Source organism: Oncorhynchus gorbuscha, linkage group LG16 (assembly GCF_021184085.1).
Source record: "Oncorhynchus gorbuscha isolate QuinsamMale2020 ecotype Even-year linkage group LG16, OgorEven_v1.0, whole genome shotgun sequence".
Taxonomy (NCBI): Eukaryota; Metazoa; Chordata; class Actinopteri; order Salmoniformes; family Salmonidae; genus Oncorhynchus; species Oncorhynchus gorbuscha.
This window is the reverse complement of record NC_060188.1, coordinates 58,774,790-58,796,742: the sequence shown is the minus strand read 5'-3', so window position 1 is coordinate 58,796,742 and position 21,953 is coordinate 58,774,790. Positions and strand designations below refer to the sequence as shown.

At 43.5% G+C, this 21,953-nt stretch overlaps 1 protein-coding gene across 1 annotated transcript; it reads right to left on the bottom strand.

The window, feature by feature from the left end:
- Positions 1-10,144: 10,144 nt before the first annotated feature.
- Positions 10,145-13,412, bottom strand: LOC123999913 (DNA-directed RNA polymerase II subunit RPB11-a). Its single transcript, XM_046305943.1, has 4 exons — positions 13,254-13,412; positions 12,629-12,718; positions 12,363-12,537; positions 10,145-10,721 (listed from the first exon to the last, which is right to left on the bottom strand). Exons 1-4 carry the CDS (start codon positions 13,304-13,306, stop codon positions 10,686-10,688), a joined length of 354 nt encoding a protein of 117 aa, XP_046161899.1. The 5' UTR covers positions 13,307-13,412; the 3' UTR covers positions 10,145-10,685.
- Positions 13,413-21,953: the final 8,541 nt, after the last annotated feature.

Below are 21,953 nucleotides of genomic sequence, written 5' to 3'. Positions count from 1 at the left end.
CTTGTATTTCTATTAGCCTTCTTTTTTTCGCACTAGACGAAGGTTGAAAGTCATGCGTCCTCCGATACACAACCTAACCAAGCCGCACTGCTTCTTAAAACAGCACACATCCAACCCGGAAGCCAGCCGCACCAATGTGTTGGAGGAAACACCGTGCACCTGGCTACCTTGGTTAGCGTGCACTGTGCCCGGCCCGCCACAGGAGTCGCTGGTGTGCGATGAGATGGGATATAAATTACAAAAGTATGGGACTATGTCTAACTAGAAATGAGTTACTAGGGCAAAATATCAGGATATTAAAAGGATATCCCTACCGGCCAAACCCTCCCTAACCCAGACGACGCTGGGCCTATTGTGCATCGCCACACGGACCTCCCGGTCACCAGATTCTCTGGTGGCACAGCTGGAGCTGCAGTACAGCGCCCTTAACCACTGCGCTACCCAGGAGGCCCGTTATTAGCCTTCTGATTACAATGAAGAGCAAGATGTGCCGCTCTGTTCTGGGCCAGCTGCAGCTTAACTAGGTCTTTCCTTGCAGCACTTGACCACACGACTGGACAATAATCAAGATAAGTCAAAACTAAAGCCTGCAGGACTAGCTTTTTGGAGTGCCTTGTTTAATGCCAGTGGCAGGTCATTGGTAAAAATAGAAAAGAGTTGAGGGCCTAGAGAGCTGCCCTGCGATACACCACACTTTACATATTTGACATTAGAGAAGTTTCCATAAAAAAAAACTTTTGAGTTCTATTAAATAGATAGCTCTGAATCCACGATATGGCAGAGGTTGAAAAGCCATAACATAACAAGTTTTTTCAACAACAGGTTATGGTCAATAATATCAAAGGCTGCACTGAAATCTAACAGTACAGCTCCCACAATCTTCTTATTAGCTATTTCTTTCAACCAATCATCAGTCAATTGTGTCAGTGCAGTACATGTTGAGTGCCCTTCTCTATAAGCATGCTGAAAGTCTGTTAATTTATTTACAGACAAATAGCATTGTATTTGGTCAAACACAATTTTACCAACAGTTTGCTATGAGCTGGCAGAAAGATTATAGGTCTGCTGTTAGAACCAGTAAAGGCCGCTTTACCACTCTTGTGTAGTGGAATTACTTTGGCTTCCCTCAAGGCCCGAGGACAAAGACTTTCTTCTAGGCTCATATTAAAGATATGTCAGAAAGGAGTGGCTATAGAGTCAGCTACCGTCCTCAGTAGCTTTCCATCTAAGTTGCGAGGAGGTTTGTCATTATTGATTGATAACAATCATTTTTCCATCTTTACAAAATCATTTTCCCACCTTTACAAAATTCAAACTTGCAATGCTTGTCTTTGATTATTTGTTTTTTCATGCATGAATATGATGGCTCACTGTTCGTTGTTGGCATTCACTCCCTAAATTTGCCCAATTTGCCAATGAAGTAATCACTAAAATAATTGGCAACATCAAATGGCTTTGTGATGAATAAGCCATTTGATTCGATGAAGGATGAAACTGAATTTGTCTTTCTGCCCATAATTTCTCCAATTTTTTTCCCCATCATTCTTTAATGATGGAAAATTGATCTTTGATTCATTATAGAGTTTCTTCTTCTTTTTTTTTGTTTAGTCGCAAAATTTCTCAATTTGCACTAAGTCAGCCAGTCAGATGTGCAGCCAGATTCATTAGCCACTCATTTTCCCCAATCTCTTTCAACCATACAGTTTTTCAATTCCTCATCAATCCATGGAGCCTTAACAGTTCTAACAGGTGAATGTTTATTCATGATTGGAAGAAGCAATTTCATAAATACATCAAGTGCAGTGTCTGGATGCTCCTTATTAATAACATCAGACCAACAAATATTTTAAACATCATCCATATAAGAGTCAAAGCCAAATATTTTGTAGACTACTTTAGGCCTAGCTTTTGGAACTTTGGCTTTCCTGGATATAGCCACTATATTGAGATCACTGCATCCAATGGGTATGGATACAGCTTTAGAACAAAGTTCTACAATATTAGTAAAAATGTGATCGGTACATGTGGATGATCTTGTTCCTGTAGTGTTTGTAAACAACCTGGTAGGTTGACTAATAACCTGAACCAGATTACAGGCACTGGTTACAGTGAGGAGCTTCCTCTTGAGCGGACAGCTTGATGAAAACCAGTCAATATTCAGCTCCCTAAGAAAATAGACCTCTCTGTTTACATCACATATGCTATCAAGCATTTCACACACTGATACTGATGGTTAGCACTTGGTGGCCTATAGCAACACCCCAAAAGAAAAGGCTTTAGATGTGCCTAGTGAACCTGCAACCACAACACTTCAATAACACTTGACATAAGATCTTCTCTAAGCATTACAGGGATTTTATTTATTTTTTTATTTTTTTATTTCACCTTTATTTAACCAGGTCGGCTAGTTGAGAACAGGTTCTCATTTGCAACTGCGACCTGGCCAAGATAAAGCATAGCAGTGTGAACAGACAACACAGAGTTACACATGGAGTAAACAATTAACAAGTCAATAACACAGAGAAAAAAAGGGGAGTCTATATACAATGTGTGCAAAATATGGATATGGATATGGCTCTGTTATATAGAGCAACACCTCCCCCTTTCCTGAGATAGACATAATAGGGAAAAGAGCAAACAAAGAGAAAAAAAGTTACTGTGGAAGGACCACCAGGAGGCAGGCTGGTCGCACGGACCAGAGAGTATCTCTGCAGAATCTCATGCGGAGATTCTGTCCATAACTGTTATTCTGCTTTACTGTCCGACATTCATCAGTCATTGTTATCATGGATTCACACACAGAACTGTTGTCTAATGACTTACAGAGAGCCGTCATCTTGCCATACTCCTGTTTCAACTCATTGAGCTGATCCTGGAGGAACTGCAAGCTGTTCTTCAGTTCCTGGACCTCTCCAGTCAGGTCATCCATTATTTTATTAGTTGAATCCACCAGTATTTGAACACAACACTTGAAGTTATTTTCTTGTAGTAACATCTCTTTGTTCACTTAAAAGGTGTGAACAACAGGTCCTAAACCTGTGATGGACACCACTGTCCTCAACGGTACTCCTGCTGGCTTTGGTGTTTGTCATGGTAGCTAGCAACATAGGTTACGCTGTTACACCTCACAGTTCCAGATAGGGCAGGTCACAGGGAAGATTGAAAACAACAAACAGCAGCGATCTAGAGAGCCACAAATCTGGGAAAATCCATGGTCCCTGCCACAATGGCTAACCAAGTCACTGGCTGTGTTCAAGACCTCAAGAAACTCTGCTAGCTTGATAGGCAGCTAGCTAGCAACTAGGCTGGCTGCTATGCCAAATAGCTCCTGCCTTAGTCGGCAGGGTCTGATGAGGGTCTTGATTTTCGTGCTTTGTGTCTCACAATTTAAAAGGTTAGTCAACGATTTTGGGAGTGCTTCCGTTTGTTTGATGGGTTCAATCAGTTCCATTTACACAGTATGATATGGTCTTGACGGAAATAGTTACAGGGAAAAGAAAGAGGGGGGATAACGCGAATGTCTAGCAACCGAAAGGTTGCAAGTTCTTATCTCATCATGAACAACTGACATTAAAGCTAATTAGAAACTTCTCAACTACAGTACTTGCTACTTTGTAACTAAACTCAGCAAAAAAAGAAATGTCCTCACTGTCAAATGCGTTTATTTTCAGAAAACTTAACGTGTAAGTATTTCTATGAACATAACAAGATTCAACAACTGAGACAAACTGAAGAAGTTCCACAGACATATGACTAACAGAAATTGAATAATGTGTCCCTGAATAAAGGGGTGGTCAAAATCAAAAGTAAGTCAGGATCTGGTGTGGCCACCAGCTGCATTAAGTACTGCAGTGCATCTCCTCCTCATGGACTGCACCAGATTTGCCAGTTCTTGCTGTGAGATGTTACCCCACTCTTCCACCAAGGCACCTGCAAGTTCCCGGACATTTCTTTCGGGGATGGCCCTAGCCCTCACCCTCTGATTCAACAGGTCCCAGATGTGCTCAATGGCTCTTTGCTGGCCATGGCAGAACATTGACATTCCTGTCTTGCAGGAAATCACACAGAATGAGCAGTATGGCTGGTGGCATTGTCATGCTGGAGGGTCATGCCAGGATGAGCCTGCAGGAAGGGTACCACATGAGGGAGGAGGATGTCTTCCCTGTAATGCACAGCATTGAGATTGCCTGCAAAAAGCTCAGTCCGGTGATGCTGTGACACAACACCCCAGACCATGACGGACCCTCCACCTCAATCAATCCCGCTCCAGAGTACAGGCCTCGGTGTTACGCTCATTCCTTCGACGATAAACGCAAATCCAACCATCACCCCTGGTGAGACAAAACCGCAACTCGTCAGTGAAGAGCACTTTTTGCCAGTCCTGTCTGGTCTGCGACGTTGTTGCCAGTGATGTCTGGTGAGGACCTGCCTTACAACGAGCCTACAAGTCCTCAGTCCAGTCTCTCTCAGCCTATTGGGGACACTCTGAGCACTGATGGAGGGATTGTGCGTTCCTGGTGTCACTAGGGAAGTTGTTGCCATCCTGTACCTGTCCCGCAGGTGTGATGTTCGGATGTACCAATCCTGTGCAGGTGTTGTTACACGTGGTCTGCCACTGCGAGGACGATCAGCTGTCCGTCCCGTCTCCATGTAGCACTGTCTTAGGCGTCTCACAGTACGGACATTGCAATTTATTGCCCTGGCCACATCTGCAGTCCTCATGCCATCTTGCAGCATGCCTAAGGCACGTTCACGCAGATGAGCAGGGACCATGGACATCTTTCCTTTGGTGTTTTTCAGAGTCAGTAGAAAGGGCTCTTTAGTGTCCTAAGTTTTCATAACTGTGACCTTAATTGCCTACCGTCTGTAAGCTGTTAGTGTCTTAACAACCGTTCTACAGGTGCATGTTCATTAATTGTTTATGGTTCATTGAACAAGCATGGGAAACAGTGTTAAAACCATTTACAATGAAGATCTGTGAAGTTATTTGGATTTTTACTAATTATCTTTGAAAGACAGGGTCCTGAAAAAGGGACGTTTCTTTTTTTGCTAAGTTTACTTAGCATATTAGCTAACCCCAGCCAGCCAATTTACAGACATAATAATAGGAAATGCTCTGATCAACTGAATTTGACAAAAATAGAAACAGTGATCATTGGAGTCTCTCTATATTGGTGTACCCTCAAAGCTCAGAGCTACAGTGGGGAGAACAAGTATTTGATACACTGCCAATTTTGAAGGTTTTCCTACTTACAAAGCATGAAGAGGTCTGTCATTTTATCATAGGTACACTTCAACTGTGAGAGACGGAATCTAAAACAAAAATCCAGAAAATGTCATTGTATGATTTTTAAGTCATTAATTTGCATTTTATTGCATGACATAAGTATTTGTTACATCAGAAAAGCAGAACTTAATATTTGGTATGGTCTTCCAGCATGACAAGGACCCAAAACACACAGCCAGGGCAACTAAGGCGTGGCTCCGTAAGAAGCATCTCAAGGTCCTGGAGTGGCCTAGCCAGTCTCCAGACCTGAACCCAATAGAACATCTTTTGAGGGAGCTGAAAGTCCGTATTGTCCAGCGACAGCCCCGAAACCTGAAGGACCTGGAGAAGGTATGTATGGAGGAGTGGGCCAAAATCTCTGCTGTAGTGTGTGCAAACCTGGTCAAGAACTACAGGAAACGTATGATCTCTGTAATTGCAAACAAAGGTTTCTGTGCCAAATATTAAGTTCTGCTTTTCTGATGTATCAAATACTTATGTCAAAATGCAAATTAATGACTTAAAAATCATATAATGTGATTTTCTGGATTTTTGTTTTAGATTCCGTCTTTCACAGTTGAAGTGTACCTATGATAAAAAATTACAGACCTCTACATGCTTTGTAAGTAGGAAAACCTGCAAAATCGGCAGTGTATCAAATACTTGTTCTCCCCACTGTATGTCCAGCAGGTGGGAGCCCAAGTTTTGAAGCTCTCCCCCAGACAGGAACTCAGCTCCCAGTAGGTAGCCTACTGCACACCCTGCGCTCATGGATGGCATGCTTCCCTCTGTGCCTTACATCGTTGTATACCACCACAAGGCATCCACAAGGAAGGTGCACAGCCACCCTGACCTCCCTGTGAACCAGTTTTATCAGTCCTTCATCCAGGGACATTGTGAGAGTGGTGTCTGAGAGCAGCTTGACCCTTACTAAAAAACTGCAGTATGCTGCAAATACTGTGTCCAAAAAGTTTTTTTTTTTTACTGCTGTAATTTTGCAGTGCACTATTCTGCAATTACTGCGCCCAAAATACCAGTCGACTGCAGTTACTGCAGTTTCAAAACGGCACATTCTTTTTTGTAAGGGGATGGTGACCAGACACTAACCCCCGCGGACAGCTGTCAATCAGGTGGGGGTCGATGGCAGACACACTGGGGGTGGTAATTGTCGTGACTTTACTTTCATTAATTTGATGGCTGTTACTTATCTAATCAACTATGTTTAATTGTTACCCAATTTTAAATTAATAATATAACAATTAACTCATTCGGATTTGGGGCACCATGAGAGCGGTTCTTTAAAGAGTTACCATCTCCTGAATTAAACTATGCAGGTCTTTACCTATTACATCCATAAACAGTAATAAACGTATTAATCATAACCTAGCATCATATCATCATTTTTGAACAGTCGTAACCTTGCATCTGCAAAAACCTGAGCCATACATATGGTCCAGTACTACACAAATTGGTTTTATAATTTATTTACTAGCTAACTAAATGGTAACACAGGATAAACATACAGACTTAATGCATTAGAAAGGTCCCTAGCGAACTGACAACGATATGTCTGCTTGTTACAAAAGACATGGAGAGGGCGAGAAAGAGACACTTAACATAAGTACATTTTGAAACTACTCTCACTTATACTTTGCACACAAACCGCCACCCGCTTTGTGTAAGAAATCATGAATGTATTTACGTGGAAATGCCTTTGTTTGCCGTGTATCTTTTCTTATCGAGCCTTCTTGGAAAGGGGGTTGGTTGAGTCTTTTCGCAGCATGCTTGTAAGGCTCTGATTGTCCAAAAGGGGTCCCTACCCCTCTTCTACTGATCTCCTCTGCAGTCGTCTGGTATCTTGTCATGTAGTCCTGAACAGAACTACAGAGTTTATTCTACTTCCATTCACTCTGGAAGATGCTTCTATGAAGATAGGCAAGCAAGCCGTGTAGATGGTTCCGAGTGGGGTGATGAGTCGCGTCCTACGGTGATTTGAGAAGAGTAGCAGAATGGTCCCACTTAAATTCACTTTTCTAGATACTTTACGTAGGACTGCTAATCAGCCGTACCAGTGATTGTCCGGGAGGTGACTATCGTCTCTACCTCGTTGAGATTCAAAGTTTAAACCACTTTTAACAAGATTTGCAGCTCGACATCTTTCTGGTCTGATATGTTAATTTTTAACCCATAACTTTATTCAAAACGCTGACACGCTCTCTGACCTCTCAAGGGGGCGTTGACTACACACGTGTACAAAGTTATAGAAACAGTTTCCTTTTACAGTTTCTAAAATCTCACCCCTCTCAACAAAAACACTCTTAATTGTTCATATATCTATTCTTGTTCTGAGAAATGAAGGCTATTCCATGCGAGAATTTGCCAAGAAACTGAAGATAACATACCACGATGTGTACTACTCTCTTCACAGAACAGTGCAAACTGGCCCTAACCAGAATACAAAGAGGTGTGGGAGTCCCCAGTGCACAACTGAGCAAGAGGACAAGTACATTAGTGTCTAGTTTGAGAAACAGACCTCAACTGGCAGCTTCATTAAATAGTACCCGCAAAACACCAGTCTCAAAGTCAACAGTGAAGGCAGAGTTCCTCTGTCCAGTGTCTGTGTTCTTTTGCCCATCTTAATCTTTTCTTTTTATTGGCCAGTCTGAGATATTGGTTTTTCTTTGCAACTCTGCCTAGTATGCCATCATCCTGGAGTCACCTCTTCACTGTTGACGTTGAGACTGGTGTTTTGCGGGTACTATTTAATGAAGCTGCCAGTTGAAAAGATTGTTAAAAATATTTGCTAATTTATATAAATAAAACATACCTTATTTACATAAGTATTCAGAGCCTTTGCTATGAGACTTGAAATTGAGCTCAGGTGCATCCTGTTTCCATTGATCATCCTTAAGATGTTTCTACAACTTAATTGGAGTCCTCCTGTGGTAAATTCAATTGATTGGACATGATTTGGAAAGGCACACCTGTCAAAGGTCCCACAGTTGACAGTGCATGTCAGAGCAAAAACCAAGCTATGAGGTTGAAGGAATATTCCATATAACTCTGAGACAGGATTGTGTTGAGGCACAGATCTGGGGAAGGGTACCAAAATAAATTCTGCAGCTTTGAAGGTTCCCAAGAACACAGTGGCCTTCATCCATCTTAAATGGAAGAAGTTTGGAACCACCAAGATTCTTCCTAGACCTGGCCAAACTGAGTAATTGGGGGAATAGGGCCTGGTCAGGGAGGTGACCAAGAACCCGATGGTCACTCTGACAGAGCTCTGTAGTTCTTCTATGGAGATGGTAGAAACTTCCAGAAGGACAACCTTCTCTGCAGCACTCCACCAATTAGGCCTTTATGGTAGTGTCTAGACGGAAGCCACTCCTCAGTAAAATGCACATGACAGCCTGCTTGGAGTTTGCTAAAAGGAACCTGAAGGACTCTCAGACCATGAGAGAAAGGATTCTCTGGTCAGATGAAACCCAGATTGAACTTTTTGGCCTGAATGCCAAGCGTCACGTCTGGAGGAAACCTGGCACCATCCCTACGGTAAAGGATCGGGGTGGCAGCATCATGCTGTGGGGATGTTTTTTAGCAGCAGGGATTGGAAGACTAGTAAGGATCGAGGGAAAGCTGAACGGAGCAAAGTAGAGAGATCCATGATGAAAACCTGCACCAGAGCGCTCAGGACCTCAGACTGGGGCGAAGGTTCACCTTCTAACAGGACAACGACACTAAGCACACAGCCAAGACAACACAGGAGTGGCTTCGGGACAAGTCTCTGAATGTCCTTGAGTGGCCCAGGCAAAGCCAGACTTGAACCTATTCAAACATCTCTGGAGAAACCTGAAAATAGCTGTGCAGCAACGCTCCCCATCCAACCTGACAGAGCTTGGGAGGATCTGCAGAGAAGAATGGGAGAAACTCCACAAATACAGGTTTGCCAAGCTTGTAGCGTCATACTCAAGAAGACCTGAGGCTGTAATCGCTGTAAAAGGTGCTTCAACAAAGTACTAAGTAAAGGGGCTGAATACTTATGTAAATGCGAGTTTAAAAAAAATTACTTTGAATACATTTGCAAAAATGTCTAAACCTGTTTTAGCTTTGTCATTATGGGGTATTGTGTGTAGATTGATGAGGGAAAATAACAATTTAATCATTCTAAATAAGGCTGTAAGGTAACTTTGTGGAAAAGTCAAGGGGTCTGAATACTTTCCGAATGCGCTGTATATGTACAAATTACCTCGACTAACCTGTACCCTTGCACATTGACTCGGTACCGGTGCCCCCTGTAGTTTGCCTCATTGTTTTGTGTAACTTTAAAAAACGTTTTTTACTTTAGTTTATTTAGTAAATATTTTCTTAACCGCATTGTTGGTTAAGGGCCTGTAAGCATTTCACGGTAAGGTTGTACCTGTTGTATTTGGCGCATGTGACAACTTAAATTACATTTGTAAACTGACTTATCTCATAGAACAAAATGTATAAGACCTAAACCTGTGTTGCACTCAGACCTTATTTTTTGCATTCATCCCAAAACCCCATTCTTTTCCACCATAGGAATGGATGAAAAAACCAGAGGTAACTCATTACCGTTTTTTAGGACTACAAGCTGGCGAGCTCTATAGGGCGAGGTGGTCGTCCCTAGTTAACACAGCCACAGTCGTAAACCCTGCCTATTTCTAAAATGTTTCTTCTTAAAATTCAATGTTTAACCCAAACACAACCACACTGCTAACTTTCTGCCTAACCTGAAACTTAAATGAAAACCAAAAAGCTAATTTTTGTTTTCATTAAGTTAAGATAGACTTTGTGGCTGTGCTAACTAGTGACAACCCTATTGGGGTGCTGGCTATAACATTACATGAAAATAAATATTACAAGAATGATTTATTGAAAAACAAACCTTAACTGTTCACACTATTATTCTCGGAAAATGTAGGGCCAAATAAGGAGCATGTTGGGCATTGTAAAACTAAAGCATTTAAGCGGAATGGATATCATGAAAAAAATTTCCATGTAATAAAGTTTAAAACCATGCTTGTCATCTTTCAGCACATACCTAACAAACTACAGTATTGAATTCAAATGAGTAAAACATGTGATTCTGTTTTGAATTAACCAATCCACTGTATGATCTCAGAATCTGTTTCAAATCACCAATTTCCTTATGTTTCAGTGTGTGAAAAAAGTATTATTTAACAGATACAATGACATCCATTCTTGCAAATATGTTACCGTGATCTAGAATGAAAACTCACTCAAAACGCCATTCAGTACTTTGTATACAGAGGCCATGCTGTGCCAAGCATGGCAGTAATGGTAAGTCAAAAACAGAGTCATTTTATAGAATCCTGGTCAAATGAAATGTGATCTTCAAAGTGACATCTTCTTTCCCAACATTATGTACCAATCCTCATTCAATTCCTTCTTGCTTGTCTTTAATTGCAACCTGAAACAAAGTTGAGAGATATGAATTTAGTAGTTACACATTCTGCTGATCAAGTAGGTCTATACTCACCAATTTGTATTATTATTAGTTTTCAAAAATACATTTCCATTTTAGTCATTTAGCAGATGCTCTTATCGAGAGCAACTTAAAGCAACTTAAAGTAGTGAGTGCATACATTTTCATACTGGTCCCCCATGGGAAACCAACTCACAACCCTGGCATTGCAAGTGCCATGCTCTCACCACTGGTGTCCCCCAGGGCTCTGTTCTTGGCCCTCTCCTATTCTCGCTATACACCAAGTCACTTGGCTCTGTCATAACCTCACATGGTCTCTCTTATCATTGCTATGCAGACGACACACAATTAATCTTCTCCTTTCCCCCTTCTGATGACCAGGTGGCGAATCGCATCTCTGCATGTCTGGCAGACATATCAGTGTGGATGACGGATCACCACCTCAAGCTGAACCTCGGCAAGACGGAGCTGCTCTTCCTCCCGGGGAAGGACTGCCCGTTCCATGATCTCGCCATCACGGTTGACAACTCCATTGTGTCCTCCTCCCAGAGCGCCAAGAACCTTGGCGTGATCCTGGACAACACCCTGTCGTTCTCAACCAACATCAAGGCGGTGGCCCGCTCCTGTAGGTTCATGCTCTACAACATCCGCAGAGTACGACCCTGCCTCACACAGGAAGCGGCGCAGGTCCTAATCCAGGCACTTGTCATCTCCCGTCTGGATTACTGCAACTCGCTGTTGGCTGGGCTCCCTGCCTGTGCCATTAAACCCCTTCAACTCATCCAGAACGCCGCAGCCCGTCTGGTGTTCAACCTTCCCAAGTTCTCTCACGTCACCCCGCTCCTCCGTTCTCTCCACTGGCTTCCAGTTGAAGCTCGCATCCGCTACAATACCATGGTGCTTGCCTACGGAGCTGTGAGGGGAACGGCACCTCAGTACCTCCAGGCTCTGATCAGGCCCTACACCCAAACAAGGGCACTGCGTTCATCCACCTCTGGCCTGCTCGCCTCCCTACCACTGAGGAAGTACAGCTCCCGCTCAGCCCAGTCAAAACTGTTCGCTGCCCTGGCCCCCCAATGGTGGAACAAACTCCCTCACGACGCCAGGACAGCGGAGTCAATCACCACCTTCCGGAGACACCTGAAACCCCACCTCTTTAAGGAATACCTAGGATAGGATAAGTAATCCCTCTCACCCCCCCCTTAAGTTTTAGATGCACTATTGTAAAGTGACTGTTCCACTGGATGTCATAGGGTGAATGCACCAATTTGTAAGTCGCTCTGGATAAGAGCGTCTGCTAAATGACTTAAATGTAAATGTACATCCCAGGACAGGCTCGAGGTAATGGCTGGAGCGGAATAGGTGGAATGGTATCAAATAATCAAAACACATGGTTTCTATGTTTGATGCCATTCGCACCGTTCCAGCCATTATAATGAGCAGTCCTCCCCTCTGCAACTTCCACCGGAGTACATACATTTTTGGCAAATAATAATATTTTCCACAACCAGTTCTAGTATAGAGGACAATCCATATAATATTATATAGACAGTTCGCTACAGTAGAACTGTTCCACGAAATGTACCGATTAAGAGATGTGATGATGACGGTATCTCATGTACTCACCCTGAATCGCTCCTCCAACAAGGACAGCTCACTGATGAGGTCAGTGATTGCATTAGTGAAAGCCTCCTGAGGACTGTAGTCTGGTGTGGTCTGAACACGGATCACAATCTTGTGCTCCAGCGGATGAGGGACCTTGTAGCCAGCAAATAGCACTTGGGGGTCTTTCAGAAGTTGTCTGCAAATACAATACATTTTAGTTATGATTGAGGAGCTTCGCAATTATCACTGATTAGACAAGAATCACAAAATTCAAGAATTGCACTCACTGTCTGATGATGTTACCAAGCGTGTGATCCTCTTTGTTCAACGTGAAGAGGCAGGCGTTAGGGACTTTTGTGTCCTTGATGATTGTGATTCTAAAAACATTTTTTTTGTAAGAGTATTTCACTTTCAGATTCATATTCAGTGGTAATGGCAGAACAATCATTGTGGCGTGTAAGTTAGCTGGCTAGTTTATGCTGAATTGAGCTAACATATAGTAGGGAAAAAAGCCATAACTATATAAATCTGGTAGCCAGTAGACGCGAATTTGCTAGCTGATAATGCCTGACAGACTTCCCTAGCTGCTACTCTTTAGCCACTGGCAACGCACAAACATAGCATACTAGCTAACTGTCAGGCTATCAAATATGATATGTTGTAGCATGCTACCTATCTAGCTACTTCCTGAACCAGAATCTGGAATTCTCTTCTGAGAATCACCATATTCAACGTCTCCTGTAAACACAGATTATGATTCAGATATCTCCTTACCTGGCAGTTAACTATGATCGCTAGCTAACCTAAACCAGAATAACAATAGCTAAATGAGCTAATTCTAGCTAGTTGAACGTCAGCAAGGGATCAAGTAATATGTTACAGTAGCTAGCTAGCAATATGTATAAAACGTACTTCTTTTCCCCTTCAAACAACAGAAATGACTCGAATGCCGGTGGCGCGTTCATATTTGAACAGTTAGTTAACGTTAGTTATCTACGTAGTTGCATATAAGAATGCAGAAACAGCGAGCACACAACAGTTATTGAATGAGGGACTCAATAGCTGGTGGGACCAACTTCCGGTAGCGTTTCTTAAGGGATTTCAAAATAAAGGTCTTCATACAAGATCTGTGCGTCTTGATGAGTGAAATCACAGAAATGATAGAGCCCTTATCAATGGCGGTCTGGACACCAACCTGTACCTCAAAAAGAGAATCAGAAGACGACTAAGGGATGCTTCAGAGTCTTGATTGAGAAGTGCATAGGACAATGAATTAGGAGATAAATAGGGAGGATAGGCACGGAGGTAAGGGCACTGATCCAAGTGATGAAGAGAAACTGCAGCGAAGGTGATCTTGAGGCAGTAGACCTGGACAGCTGGCTGAAAGAAATGCACTGGAGAGATGGTCGAAATGATAGACAGCATGGCAGAAATGCAGGCCACCATAGCCGAGAGCAGAGTCCTCAAGCCTGAGAAAAATAACTCTGTCCAGCTTTGTAAGTTACTCCTACTTAGTAAGTGTAGTCACATCTGCAATGTGTTATGAAGTAGTTATAGAGTATATCTAGAGATTGTCTATAACATAGCACTGTCCTGATTTGTTTGTTTGTTGTTTCTGGTCCTACAGAGCTCAGGGAAGGTCTCTGGTCCTGTGTGGCATGACTGGCCTCTCACCACCGCAGACCCTGGATGAAGCCCTATGGCCCTGCCCTCTGCTGTGGCCCCTCCCTCCCCAGAGGATGTCCCAAGGCCTTTGACTCCTCCCAGCCCTGTCTATGCCTTTTTTGCTCCGCCTGGTGTGGAGTACTTCTTATACCACTGCAGCCCTTATCTGGACCCCATCACCAACCTGAGCGAGAACGGTAGGAAGCTGCTCCAGGAAATGGAGCAGGAAATAGCAGGAGTGGCCCAACAGGTAGGTTTTGGGAAGTGGTTGTCATTCCCTCCTACTATAGCTGTAAATTACCTGCAGGGTTGGGTAGGTTACTTTCTAAATGTATTCCTTTACAGTTACTAATTACCTGTCCAAAATTGAAATCAGTAACGTAACTTTTGGATTACCCAAACTCAGTAACGTAATCTGATTACATCCACTTACTTTTAGATTACTTTCCCCTTAAGATGCATTAGAAGAAGCCAAAAATGTATGTTACCAATTGAACAACATCTATTGAAGGATACATCAGTGTTAAAGTTTACATAGCTGGTCATATATGGATGTTACATTTTACTTTATCGGGTTGGTTATGTAGGCTTCCTCTAACCTTTGGGGTGGCAGGCAGCCTAGTGGTTAGGTTGTTGGACTAGTACCCAAAAGGTTGCAAAATCGAATCCCTGAGCTGACAAGTTAAAAATATGTTGTTCTGCACCAGAACAAGGCAGTTAACCCACTGTTCCTCGGCTGTCATTGAAAATAAGAATTTGTTCTTAACTGACTTTCCTAGGTAAATAAAGATACAATATCACATTCTACTACATATTGTAATACAATTAAATTATATATTTACATTAAAAACCGAACTCTATCAGAATTCCAGTCATTCCAATAAATGTTATACCTTGGGCTCGTTGATTCGAGTTGAAAAATACATGCTGCGCTCATGGAATGGCATGCTTTGAACACTACTGAAAAGTGCTATTTACATTTGAAAAATGTATGCCATATGCTGCAATTGCTATAGGCCTATTGTTAACCTTTTTTTTGGTGACACTTTGATATCTTGACAATATTCTGATGTTTAAAGTGTAAATTCACAGATGAAACAATAGGGTTCACATGGAGTGGGACAATTGAACTAAGCTCATGAGTAAATAATAAGTTATATTCTTCAAGCATCAATGGATATGTTTGGATATGTTTGGACACACCTACTCATTCAAGTGTTTTTCTTTTTTTGTGTAATAATAGTGAAGACATCAAAACTATAAAATAACATGTGTTAAACAAGTGTTAAGTGTTAAACAAATCCAAATATATTTTATATTTTTCAAAGTAGCCACCCTTTGCCTTGATGACAGCTTTGCATTCTCTCAACCAGCCTCACCTGGAATGCTTTTCCAACAGTCTTGAAGGAGTTCCCACATATGCTGAGCACTTGTTGGCTGCTTTTACTTCAATCTGCGGTCCAACTCATCCCAAACCATCTCAATTGGGTTGAGGTTGGGTGATTGTGGAGGCCAGGTCATCTGATGCATCACTCCATCACTCTCCTTCTTGGTTAAATAGCCCTTATACATCCTGGAGGTGTGTTGGGTCATTGTCCTGTTGAAAAACAAATGATAGTCCCACTAAGCGCAAACCAGATGGGATGGCGTATCACTGCAGAATGCGTCCAAGGGGCCCGTTTTTAGGAACTCCAGGTGGAGTTCTCAACCATTGTGTTGGAATATAAGCTATTGTGAGGAAGGCCAAGTCAAAGTGCTGAAAACATTCCATTTGAAGGGAAGCTGTACCTTCTCGTCTGTACACTATGAACCTCACTGTTCAGCCAAAGGGGGAGCTCTTTCTTTAGCCAGGTTGAGACCAGGAAATCCTCCCCTTGAGGGTAGATGTAGACTAGAGCCAACACACACTGCTGGACTGACTCTTTCGCTCTTGAATGCTTTATCCTGCACATAGTCCTCTAGAGTTCCTACATACAGTGCCTTCGGAAAGTATTCAGACCCCTTTACTTTTTCAAACAAAAAAATACGTTACAGCCTTATTCTAAAATATCTAATATTAAATTGTTTTTCCCCTCCTCAATATACACACAATGCCCCATAATGACAAAGCAAAAACAGGTTTTTATAAATGTTTGCAAATGTATTAAAAATAAAAAACAGAAAACCACATTTACATAAGTATTCAGACCCTTTACTCAGTACTTTTGTGGAAGCACCTTTGGAAGCAATTATGGCCTCGAGTCTTCTTGGGTATGACACCACAAGCTTGGCACACCTGTATGTGGGACTTTCTCCCATTCTTCTCTGCAAATCCTCTCAAGCTCTGTCAGGTTGGATGGGGAGCGTTGCTGCACCGATATTTTCAGGTCTCTCCAGAGATGTTTGATCAGGTTCAAGTCTGGGCTGTGGCTGGGCCACTTAAGGACATTCAGAGACTTGTCCCGAAGCCACTCCTGCGTTGTCTTGGATGTGTGCTTAGGGTCGTTGTCCTGTTGGAAGGTGAACCTTCGCCCCAGTCTGAGGTCCTGAGCGCTCCGGAGCAGGTTTTCATCAAGGATCTCTCTGTACTTTGCTCCGTTCATCTTTCCCTCGATCCTAACTATGTCCCAGCCAAAACCCTGAGGAGGCGTCTAGCTTTGAGAATGATTTAGCCCCTGCTATGTCCCAGAATATCTCCCCTCTGGTGGGCAGCTGAAAGAGTTTCCTTTTTACATACTTCTTTAGCTATTTTGAATCCATACAGTCTGAGTGAGCCGTCTTTCTTCTCAACTATTACTAGTGAGTGGACACATTCAGTAGGCTCTTCTACTTTGTCTTGGATATGTAAGGACTCTAGCCTCAGTAGCTCTGCTTTTAGCTTGTCTCTTCGTGATAATGGGACCTTTCTACAGTAGGTGCATGGATCACTGGTCTATATGGCTGCTCTAACTCGATTCTGTGCTGCACCTTGAGTTTTCCTACTCCCTGAAAAACATCAGTATATGTATCCTCAACATTAGTCATTTCACCTTTCACTGTATGCACCCGTTTCACTAGACCCAGTAAGTTACATGACTTGAACCCAATGATGGATGTTTTTTCTCTCTTTACTATGACAAACAGAACCTTGTGAGATCATCTACCTCCTGTACCAATGTGCATGTCCCTGAAGTGGCAATTGCTTCACCACTGTAAGCTTTCAGTATTATCTTTTGTTTTGTGTTCACCACTGGTTTTACCTGTAACCGTAACAATTCAGTCTATGGAATGATGTTGACCTGTTCTCTAGTGTCAAGTTTAAACACAATGTCAGTTCCATTAGTCTTGTATTTTTATTTAACCCAGTAAGTTGACTGAGAACACATTCTCATTTACAGCAACAACCTGGGGAAAAGAATGGCCAATTGTAAACTGGGGATGATTATGAGGGCCAGATTGGGAATTTAGCCTGGATTGCAGGGTAACACTCCTACTCTTACAATACGTGCCATGGGATCTTCAGTGACCATAGAGAGTCAGGACACCCATTTTACATCCCACCTGAAAGACAGCACCCTACACAGAGCAATGTCCCCAATCACTTCCCCGGGACATTTTTTTTTAGACCAGAGGAAAGGGTGCCTCCTACTGGCTCTCCAACACCATGTGGTCTCCCATCCAGGGATCAACCAGGACCAACCCTGCTTAGCTTCAGAAACAAGTCAACAGTGGAATGCAGGGTGGTATGCTGCTGACTGTAGTTAGCTGTTCAGTCCTTGTCCGGTCCTGCAAGTGCGACTGTTCCCACAAAAAGGTCACCCAAAGACCCATCACTGTCCTCGTTGTCACTGCTATTGTCCTGGTCCTCTTTGACATGGTGTACTGTATTTTGTTGTCTCCGCTGCCTGCATTTGAGTGCAAAGTGGTTCTTCATGCCACGGTTGTAACACTCTCTTTTCTATATGCTGGGCACTGGTGAAGTCTGTGCTCTCCTCCGCAGTTGCCGCACGAGAGCTGGTTCCCTGAAGTGCGCTGTTGACTGCTGTCGGCACTGTCCTTTGAAGTGAGCCTTTTAGCTGTAGCTCTTCCTTTGCTAACATACTCCACTTTGCATACTATGTCACTTAGAACACCACTGTCCATTGACCATATGCGACTCTGAGTCACTTCTCTAGCTTGACACATTTGTATTGCTTTTTCTAGTGTCAATTTATTCTCACCAAGTAACTTTTCTCTCAGCCCCTTGTCTCTCACCCCCATGACAATTCCATCTCGTATCAGCGAGTCTGCAATTTCACCAAAATTACACGACTGACATTTCAGTTTCAAGTCCATAATAAATTCCTTTAATTTTTCATTCTGACATCTACTGTTGAAATCATACTTCTCAAATGTCTTGTTTCCTCATCCATTAACTAAAAGTTGTTGAAAGCTGTTGTAGACATCAATGGCGTCGTCTTTTTCAGCCTCCTATCGCCGGTCAGATAGAAGATGAAACGCTGCTTGAACCGCTTCCATTGCTCTTCAACGTTTCTTTTAAGTTTCAGTTCTGTTAGAGGCTTTAGCTGCTCCATGTTGTTAGCCAGCTAGCACTGCAAAACAACTAGCTACATGCACTGCACACTCCGTTAGCACCTGCATGTTTTTTTTTTTACCACAGTCTTGTTAGCCCAGTGGTTAGTAAGGTAACATTAGCTAAAGTTAGCTAGTTGATGTGAAGCCTCTTGGCTTCGTTCAGCATTTTCTACCAAAACTCGATGATGGATGAGACAACGGTGAGTTCTGTCACTCCTGGTACCATGTTGTATCTTCTTGTCTAAGAAATACTAAAGAAAACAACTGTTCTTTAAAACATAAGTTCTTCTTTATTCAAGTTAACAGGAGCCGTACAAAAATTGTGCATTGAGCTGGGATTTCCCGCTCTCCCACCTCTCTGCGCGGGCTGTGCGTCCCCTAAGTGGTCACGTGGCCTCTGATACAATATGCCACATCTGGTAGCTAAGAAATTGAACCGAACTAGAGTGAGTATAAATTACTTGAAGTGTCAGGTGAAGTGAAGACTGGCGAGTTTGGGCCTAGCCCTGATGATGACAAAGACGAATCTGACCCAGTGGTACTGAGATTTTTGGAGAGAATGGATCCTTGCTGTATGACTTATCCATATGTGGTGTCAGGTTGGGTGAAAAGAGGTTGGAGACTGTTGAATTGGTGAAAGTAACTGGAAGTGGACTTGTGATGATTTTTGTAGTGTGTCTTCCACCCAGAGGGAGTGGTGTCTCCGCACCATGAGCCTTGGGACAAGACCTGTGACTTGCTTTCCTCTCCGAAGCAGGGCGCAGTTGAAAGGAGTGATAAATGGGGTAGCATTAAGTGTTGTGGGGGATCAACTGAAATGGAAGATTCCTGGTGTCTGTGACATCTGCCATTGGGTGCGACACAGACCTAGTGGAGAGTGTGTTGAAACAGAAAACACTGTCTGTCCTGCTGAGTTTTGATGCAGTCTTTACCCCAAAAACGTAAAGTTAGGGTGTGTCAGTTATCCCATGAGAGCTTTTGTCCCGAACCCATTATGGTGTTTTGGGTGCCAAGTTTTATGGTCATGCAGCAGTGTGTAGGAGGGAGATACCTAGTTGTGAGAAGTGTGCAGGAGGGCATGAAACAAAGCAATGTGTAGCACAGGAGGCTACTGAGGAGAGGATGGCTCATAATAATGACCGGAACGGAGCGAATAGAATGACATCAAATACATGGGAACCATGGGTCGAGGGCAAGGGATCCTTAGAGGCTCCCTGTGAGTATGCCGAGGCCAATAGAGGTATAGGAATAACATATGCTTCAGTAAGGTTGGCTTCTTAGCGTTCATATCCATGGTTATGATTATAACTGACTGCAGAAATTCAATGTAAATCACAGAAAATAGATGTTCTGGTGGCAGCTGTAGAAAAGTACTTAGTTTACAAGATTTTTCTGCAGAAGAGCTACAAGGTGTATTGAACAATAGTGTCCCGTCTTCACAGGCTGCCAGCTTGGTGTAGGATCAGATAAGGCCAAAGTAGTGGAATAGTGGTAAGGTTTTAAAGAGTGTAGGGTTAGTTGGTCGGGCAAATTTTTCTTCTGTTTCCCCTCTCCTTTTTGTCACAGTGGGGATTTCTCTATTCAGAAAACTCTTTCCTCTCTCCTTTGTGACCCGAAACTAAGAGTGTATCAATTCGTTGGTAGGCAAATGGAAGACAACCATCACTCCTCGATTCCCTCCTTTAGGCGATTGCCTCCTTTAGGCGAGGAAGCACAAGTGTATCCTACCTGAGTCCTTCACTGAAAAGTTTTGAAATCTGCCACACCCCCTTTAAATCATCTATCGTTTTCTGGAATAAGAAAAGCATACACACATTTAAACACGTTATGCTAGTATCCTTTCATGTATAAAATGTCTTGCAAATTCGTTTGTATCACTTTATACATTTATTTTGGGATTCCACCCTGTAAAAGTAATTTGACTGATGGCGCGCGATTGGAAGACAGTCTCATTGGTCAGCGGGGTGGTGGCACCGGGATCCTCATCTCTCCCAAGTGGTCATTCTCTCTTTCTCCCCTTACCCATCTGTCTATCGCCTCCTTTGAATTCCATGCTGTCACAGTTACTAGCCCTTTCAAGCTTAACATCCTTATCATTTATCGCCCTCCAGGTTCCCTCGGAGAGTTCATCAATGAGCTTGATGCCTTGATAAGCTCCTTTCCTGAGGACGGCTCACCTCTCACAGTTCTGGGCGACTTTAACCTCCCCACGTCTACCTTTGACTCTTTCCTCTCTGCCTCCTTCTTTCCACTCCTCTCCTCTTTTGACCTCACCCTCTCACCTTCCCCCTACTCACAAGGCAGGCAATACGCTCGACCTCATCTTTACTAGATGCTGTTCTTCCACTAACCTCACTGCAACTCCCCTCCAAGTCTCCGACCACTGCCTTGTATCCTTTTCCCTCTCGCTCTCATCCAACACCTCCCACACTGCCCCTACTCGGATGGTATCGCGCCGTCCCAACCTTCGCTCTCTCTCCCCCGCTACTCTCTCCTCTTCCATCCTATCATCTCTTCCCTCCGCTCAAACCTTCTCCCACCTATCTCCTGATTCTGCCTCCTCAACCCTCCTCTCCTCCCTCTCTGCATCCCTTGACTCTCTATGTCCCCTATCCTCCAGGCCGGCTCGGTCCTCCCCTCCCGCTCCGTGGCTCGATGACTCATTGCGAGCTCACAGAACAGGGCTCCGGGCAGCCGAGCGGAAATGGAGGAAAACTCGCCTCCCTGCGGACCTGGCATCCTTTCACTCCCTCCTCTCTACATTTTCCTCCTCTGTCTCTGCTGCTAAAGCCACTTTCTACCACGCTAAATTCCAAGCATCTGCCTCTAACCCTAGGAAGCTCTTTGCCACCTTCTCCTCCCTCCTGAATCCTCCGCCCCCTCCCCCCTCCTCCCTCTCTGCAGATGACTTCGTCAACCATTTTGAAAAGAAGGTCGACGACATCCGATCCTCGTTTGCTAAGTCAAACGACACCGCTGGTTCTGCTCACACTGCCCTACCCTGTGCTCTGACCTCTTTCTCCCCTCTCTCTCCAGATGAAATCTCGCGTCTTGTGACGGCCGGCCGCCCAACAACCTGCCCGCTTGACCCTATCCCCTCCTCTCTTCTCCAGACCATTTCCGGAGACCTTCTCCCTTACCTCACCTCGCTCATCAACTCATCCCTGACCGTTGGCTACGTCCCTTCCGTCTTCAAGAGAGCGAGAGTTGCACCCCTTCTGAAAAAACCTACACTCGATCCCTCCGATGTCAACAATTACAGACCAGTATCCCTTCTTTCTTTTCTCTCCAAAACTCTTGAACGTGCCGTCCTTGGCCAGCTCTCCCGCTATCTCTCTCTGAATGACCTTCTTGATCCAAATCAGTCAGGTTTCAAGACTAGTCATTCAACTGAGACTGCTCTCCTCTGTATCA

Coding starts and splice junctions, on each gene's coding strand:
- LOC123999913 (XM_046305943.1), bottom strand. CDS start 13,306: ATGAACGCGCCACCGGCATTCGAGTCATTTCTGTTGTTTGAAGGGGAA. Junction 12,719..13,253: donor TTGTTTGAAGGGGAAAAGAA/GTACGTTTTATA, acceptor AAATGTTTTTAG/AATCACAATCATCAAGGACA. Junction 10,722..12,362: donor TGTTGGAGGAGCGATTCAGG/GTGAGTACATGA, acceptor ACTTTGTTTCAG/GTTGCAATTAAAGACAAGCA.